Raw genomic sequence first — 7,403 nt, forward strand, 5'->3', positions numbered from 1 at the left:
AGAATCAAACCTTTTTTTTCCCTCCTCTTCCTTTCATAGAGTTTAATTCTCAAATAATGTTTTTATTTTGTTTTCTTTTGTTTTAAGGAAAAGACGAAAGATAGATTTTTCACCATAAGTTTGTAGCCAGGGTGGTAGTGGGGCCTTCCTCCAAACTGTGCTCTCCCTTTGGCTTTCCCATGGGATGGTGGGCTGGGATGATAAGTAAGGTCTGGCTTTGACATCAGAAACATCTAGCTCTGCCATTTAATCATGTTCCCTTGGGAAAAGTACTTAACCTTTCAGAAGCTTGGTGTTCTTTTATTTAATACCTACCTCATAAGGTTATAATAAGGATTGAATGAAATAATGTATGCAGAATTTTAGCTCAGTACCTGGTATGTAATAAGTGCTCAATAAGTGGTATTTATTATTATCATTGCTATTTTTAGTAGAGATTGGGATTAGAGGTGTGATGATGACTATTCCTTGGGATTCTCTTGTAGATTGTTTAAGACAAATTGGGTTTTTACCAAAGGATGGGAATGAAAGTCTTAGCACTGTTATGTCTCTGATTTTTTTTTTCTTTATCTGCTTTCCAAAGGCTTTAATTTTTCATCCTCTGGGAGAGAAGATGTAGATGTGAGAACATTAGGAAATGGTAAGATTGTTACAATATCACTTGACTGGAACTAACTTTCAGATTATCACCCTTTTCAGACAGCAGCTTTTTTGTAGTCACTTAGTCAGAATCAAAGTTGGCAGAGCCCAGAGCTTCTCCATGTGAGGAAGCCTTGTGGGTTATGGAGCTACCCTTGTAAATTATATGACTATGTTTTAACAGGGATCATTTCTTCAGAGGCCATCTTTATTGAATACCTGTAGGTTATAAGGGACTTCTATGTGCATTAACAAAGAGGCGCCTGATTTTTTCCAAAACTTTGATAATTAATTGTTCCTTTTAATAACATTTCAGTACCAGTACAATTTTCAAAATGCACCTCATTTAAATTGCAAAATGTCTTCATTTAAAAAGTGCTTCTGCTCTCTTAGCCTTCATTTCTCTCATTTTACATTGTTGCATTACAAGAAGGATGATGAGAGTAATCCTGAGGTATTCGAGATTTATAGTCCCTTCTTCTCATGGAATCTCAGCTTTTCATTTCACTAGGCTAGGACAATGTATTTCAATTTGGTATACCTGGGCATTGCTGCATGTGACATTACGTTAGTGTAACCAAGTCAATTAGTGGCTGTTTGGATTTGATTTTGTAATTAACACAGGCTTGTTCATGGACTTTTGGGAAAGCAGTGGTTTTTACATATTGCCTGTCCTGGGGTTTAGCAGCCCCCAAAAAGCCCCTTGATTCTTTTCACACATTCTTCTCTCCCCCAGATGTAGTCATGTCACTAAACTTTCAGTCCTCTAGAGCTCAACTCGTTTTTTCACACCTCCTAACCCTCTTGCATTAGCCCAAATGTTAACTCCATCAACACGTTTCTGTTTCATGACGGGGTGTGTGCTGCCAGGAAGGCCCTTTGCAATTGAGCTGGTGAATCCTCATAGAGTACATTTCACTTCACAAGAAATTAAGGAACTTCAGCAGGTAAACCACTTCATGACATGGAAATTGTCATGTTTCTGCAACTCTGTAACTGAACTAGAGTTGCTAATTGTTTTTCTTTCTCTAATACTACAGAAAATTAATAACTCGTCTAACAAAATCCAAGTCCGTGACTTGCAGCTTGTTACAAGGTAAGGGTAGGATCACTGGAGATGTTTTCAAGAGGGGAGTTTTGGTTGTAGATCATTTATCTGATAAGGAATTTGTATCCAGAATATGTAAAGAACTCCTACAACTCAAAAATAAGAAAATAACTCAATTAAAAATGGAGAGATGATTAAGTGAACATTTCTCCAAAAAGGATACACAAAATAACCAGTGAATACATGAAAAAATGCTCAACATCATTAGTCATTAGAGAAATGCAAATCAAAACCACAGTGAGATCCCACTTCACAAAAAGACAGAAAATAACAAGTGTTGGCAAGGATATGGAGAAATTGGATCCCTCATACATTGCTGTGGGATTATAAGTGGTGCCACTTTGCAAAACAGTTTGGCAGTTTCTCAAAAAGTTAAATATAGAGTAACCATATGGCCCAGCAGTTCCACTTCTAGATATATACCCACAAGAAATGGAAATGTACATCCACACAGAGACTTCGGCATGAATGTTTATAGTAGCATTACTCATAATAGCAAAAAAGTAGAAACAACCCAAATGTCTATGGATGAACAAAATGTGAATGTGGTATATCCATACAATGGAATATCATTTAGTAATAAAAAGGGATGAAGTACAGATACATGCTACAACATGGATGAACCTTGAAAACATTATAAAGTGAAAGAAGCCAGACATCAAATACCACTTATTGTATATTTTACAATATTCACATTTTAATATATGAAATGTTCAGAGAAGGAAAATCTATAGAGACAGAAAGTCAACAAGTGGTTGCCAAGGGCTGGGGGAAATGAGGAATGAGAAGTGATTGCAAATAGGTGCGGAGTTTCTCTTCTGGGGTGATGAAAGTGTTCTAAAGTTAGCTTGTGGTAATAGCTGCACAGCTCTGTAAACGTACTAAAAATCACTGAATCGTTCAGTTACACAGGGGAATTGTATGTAAATTATATCTCAATAAATCTATTTTTAAAGAAAGGGAAGTTTGGGGCAAGTCTTGTCTGTATTTTATATATTCAGACAAACTTTCTTTTATTGCTTTTGTTTAGAGAGGCAATAGGTCATATGAAAGAAGGTGAAGAAGAAAAGACCAAGACCTATAGTGCCTTAATATGGACAAATAAAGCAATACAGAGGAAGGACATTGAATTCCTAGATGACATAAAGGTAGTTCAGTGCTCTAATTCTTTTATTTTTCTACTGCCTATAAAAGAGTCCTTTGTCTTCTCGTTTATTACCAACAAGTCATAGCACATAGGCTTTGGGGACTGTGAGACCTGGTTCTAAATCTTGCCTTTGCCATTTACTAGTTAAATGACTGGGCAATTCATCTAACCTGTGAGAAGCAGTGTTGCTAGTGATTAAGAGTCTGACTCCAAGGACAGATCGTCTGGGTGCAAATCCTGGTTCTGCATTTCTTAGTTGTGTGACTTTGGACAAGTTGCTTAGCCTCTTTATGCTTCAGATTCTTCATCTGTAAAATTAGTTAGAAGAATTAAACGGGGTTAGTCATATAAAGCTCTTAGAATAGAATCTGGCACATAGAAAACACTCAGCAATGCTGTTATTATATTTGGCCACTTGCAAAAAGGAAATAGAAAATAGAACTTATCTAATAGAATTGATGCTCAGATTAAGTGCATAAATAAAACATATTGTAAATAGGGCTTCCCTGGTGGCACAGTGGTTGAGGGCCCGCCTGCCGATGCAGGGGACACGAGTTCGTGACCCGGTCCGGGGGGATCCCACATGCCGTGGAGCGGCTGGGCCCGTGAGCCATGGCCGCTGAGCCTGCGCATCCGGAGCCTGTGCTCTGCAACGGGAGAGGCCGCAACGGTGAGAGGCCCGCGTACCGCAAAAAAAAAAAAAAAGAGCAACTCCAAGTGGCCAAGAATCATTTGAAAAGATGTTCCACCTCCAGATTGAAGTAACAATAAGACATCACTTTATTCTTCTGAGACTAAGAATACCTGTTGGTTGGAGGGAGGAGAAGGCTAGTTATATACATTTTCAGTAGAAATGTAAGTGTTTCAGCCTTTTTGGAGAACAATGTGGCAGTGACTGTAAAAATAAAAAATAGACTGGTCTTCTACCCAGTACTTCCACTACTGGCAGGACAAGAAATAAAACTCCAGTGCATAAGGATATGTGCACAAGGATGTTTGTTGACTTTGTTCAGAGTGACAAAATCAACAACAAAACTGGAAACAAAAGTGAATTTCCTTCAATAAGGAAATGGTAGAACACGTTGGAATATTATACAGCTGTTTAAAAAAACTAAAACAGCATGTGATCCCATTTAATTTACGTTATTGTGTGTATATTTGCCTAAAACTGTTGGAAAAAAAGATAGAGGTAGGTCTACATCTAGGACTTGTAGGAACACCCATGATATTACTGGAAAAAAGCAAGGTGCAGAATAATGTTTATAGTATGAGTGTTTTGGTGAAAACGTACATGTCATTCACCTGCTTAGAGAAGTTAACCTATAAAATGAGGGGTGGACTAGATGATCCCCAGTGGGCCCTCCACTTCTCAGGTTCTGTGATTCCAAATCTAAGGCCTTCTGGCCTTTGGCCCTATTATCTAGGGTCTTTAGGATGATAGTTATGCTATAGACAGATATCCTTAAGATTGCAAAACAAATTTGTAAACCTCTATTCTATCACATGTGTACATGTATACAGCTCATTTAGAATGCTGTGGGGAAAATAACAACTCATTTTAAAAATAGATTTACAGTTTGGGAGTAGCCATAGAGCTGATTCAGAATTGATGCTGAAAGATGACTGTTATAGGTACACACTAAGTAGTGAAAGGGTCTGATTTAAGGGCCCACCGCCCAATTGGACTGATGAGACTAGGTGACGTCTAATAATTTTTTTAAAGTGTTAGGGTTAAAACATTTTTCAGATATTCCTATTGGCATCGAAAATAAAAAAACTGAGTTACTGCCCCATTCTGAGAAAAGGTCACTTCAAATTTACCACTTGTCTCCTTTTTTTTAAGGGCAACCTACTTCTAAGGAAAAGAATCACCTGCGTGTGTTTCTGAAAATCCAGTATGGGGACAGCAGAGTGCAGTGTTAGAGTAAATGAAGCGGTTTCCTTTCATTTGCTAGACACAAACAACCAAAAACGACACGCAAGTGTGTTGATCTGAGTGTTATGTTGGAAGCAGTGGTGCATCTACTAGCTCAGTTGTACCTCCATTGACTGCTCCTGGGTCAGAGTCCAGGGAGTGACTCGAGGTAAAGGAAACAGAGGGGAAGGGCACACCTTAGCGAGTCACTCCTTTAAAGGCCAGCTGGTTCTGTGCTCTTAAGTGGAGGCCATATCTTTATCGATCCTATAATAATTCAGCCTTTTCCTTTTTTTGGTCTTTTTGGCCAGAGGAATGTTAAACGTTGTGGAAACAACTTATCTCATCAGAACAAAATGCTTCTAAAAATCAAAGAATTATAGAATCATAAGGAGGAGTCACTGACTCACTGCTCTGATAAAAGCAGTCATACCATTTCAAGTGTAGTCTTTGTCAGAACCTGCTCTTCTTTCTTGGTACAGAACTTGGTAGGGGGAGACCAGACAGAAATCTTTCTTTTCTCAGCATGGCTTTAGGCACTCACTAATCATGTAAATCAGGCAGGAGTTGTTCCTACAAGAAATTTCAGAGGATTCAAAGTTCTTATGAACCTGAGTTGCTGGTTATGCCCAATATCTTTTTTTTTTTTTTTTTACCCGATACATGGGCCTCTCACTGTTGTGGCCTCTCCCGTTGCGGAGCACTGGCTCCGGACGCGCAGGCTCAGCGGCCATGGCTCACGGGCCCAGCCGCTCCGCAGCATGTGGGATCTTCCTGGACCGGGGCACGAACCCGCGTCCGCCGCATAGGCAGGCGGACTCCCAACCACTGCGCCACCAGGGAAGCCCAACCTCTATTTCTTAACTTATATCTTGTGACATAAAAGGACATCTCTAATTGTGAGAAAAACAAGACTTTGTCCCTAAAAACCTGAGTTGTAAAGAAACATGCAGTATTATTCTCAAGTAACCTGAACTGGGCTAACAAATATTGAGAGGTCCTGGTTTATTGTACACACTTATTTGTAATTATTATTTGGAAATACCACCCTAGACGGAGATGCAGCTGTTAATTTTCCAGATAAATCGTTTTGTATAACCAAAAAAAAAAAATCCTGTGAGTAGGTATATGGCTCTCCCTAAAACATGGACACTGCCCAGGCACACAGGTGATGCTCATGTCCCACCTTCTACGCCATTTCTCGCCTCAGTCTGAAATCCCCACTATTAGGTCACTCTGTTGGATTAGGAAAAAAAAAGGTAAGAACATTATCTTTTAGAAGAGCTCTATTTAAAGGGCAGGATAAGACTCCAGGGTCCAATCAATTTGTTAATATTAGAGCAAAAGAGACCTTGGGTATCATTTACTTCAAAGCCTTTTTCTTTTTTTTAATGGCATACTGGGGCCCAGAAAATGAGTAATTATGGACTAGGTTATAGGAAGTCTCATAGAGTCTGAACCTTAGAGGATACAATTTATGATAGTATTAGTTTCTATCCTGACAGTGGTAGATGGGGGTGCCTGTAGTGAGCCATGGATGAACAAAGGAGATGCTAAAATGGGCTTCACTGGGTGGCAAAGCTGACACATGATTATCATATCCTCCTCTAGGACTTAAAGATTGACCAGAAAACACCTTTACGGGTCCTTCACCGGAGGCCCCTGGCTGTGAGAACTCGCATCATTCACTCCATGGAGGCACACTATGTGGATGAGCACCATTTCCGCCTCTACCTGAAGACTCAGGCAGGAACGTATCCTTTCACCGTCTGTGTAGCACTAATCTAACCAGAATCCTATTGGGAAAGTTCATGCTGCCCTAGAAAAGAGGTTCAACCTTATCTCGGAACAGTTCGGGAAAGGTTTGGGCTGGAGAAGAATCCTTTTTTTGTTTTTTGGTTTTTTTTTTTGGTCTGCAGTGTTTTTACCCATTAAATTTGTGTTTTTCAAGATGACATATTAAACCATGAGGCAGCAGCGAATTCAATGTGAACCTTAAAATTTTTAGTGTCTCACATCATGCTGAGGTGCTGAGGGCATAGTAAGTGCTCAGGGAACACTTTTAATTGATTCATTCATTGATTCATGTCTTTACACATTTTGCAAGTCACATATTCATGACCACATTTGAGTCCTTTCAGCATTTTGAGCATTTGCCCCAAATGATTAAACAGGGATGGTAGATGGGAATGGCCCTACTTTACATGTAGACCATCACATTATTTGGCCACTGGCCCAGAACAAGAGAATAGTCCCAGTTTGATCACTTGTTCATAACTTACCCTGCTTTGTGTGATTTTTTATTATATCTTAGTTGCTGGTTAAAATATATCAGGGAGCTGCCATAGTCTTAGCTTTAGTTTAGTTTTCAAAGGTGCTCCTAGTTTTTGTTTGTTTCTTGGCTTTATAATTATTTTGTGATCCAATAGCATGAAGCATGAAACCTTCTAATTAGTATAAAACTAATGACATACTTATTGGATACAGTAGAGGGAAAAATGTCATTTTAATCACCAAATAGCATTCTCACTATATTGCTATAATTAGTCTGCCTCTCCTTTCCCATCAACCTTCTCTCCCTTCTTCTTTCCCTA

At 39.1% G+C, this 7,403-nt stretch overlaps 1 protein-coding gene across 1 annotated transcript in view; it reads left to right on the plus strand.

Moving 5' to 3' along the window:
* The window catches only part of PUS10 (pseudouridine synthase 10), a 59,097-nt gene that overhangs the window by 47,329 nt on the left and 4,365 nt on the right, over nt 1–7,403 (plus strand). The window contains exons 11-15 of the mRNA XM_007464142.1: nt 584–640; nt 1,510–1,586; nt 1,680–1,735; nt 2,778–2,895; nt 6,421–6,563. Coding sequence (XP_007464204.1) covers nt 584–640; nt 1,510–1,586; nt 1,680–1,735; nt 2,778–2,895; nt 6,421–6,563 — 451 coding nt within the window. The remainder of the gene's footprint in view (nt 1–583; nt 641–1,509; nt 1,587–1,679; nt 1,736–2,777; nt 2,896–6,420; nt 6,564–7,403) is intronic.

The sequence above is a fragment of the Lipotes vexillifer genome, unplaced genomic scaffold (assembly GCF_000442215.2).
Source record: "Lipotes vexillifer unplaced genomic scaffold, Lipotes_vexillifer_v1.1 scaffold311, whole genome shotgun sequence".
Lineage (NCBI taxonomy): Eukaryota > Metazoa > Chordata > Mammalia > Artiodactyla > Lipotidae > Lipotes > Lipotes vexillifer.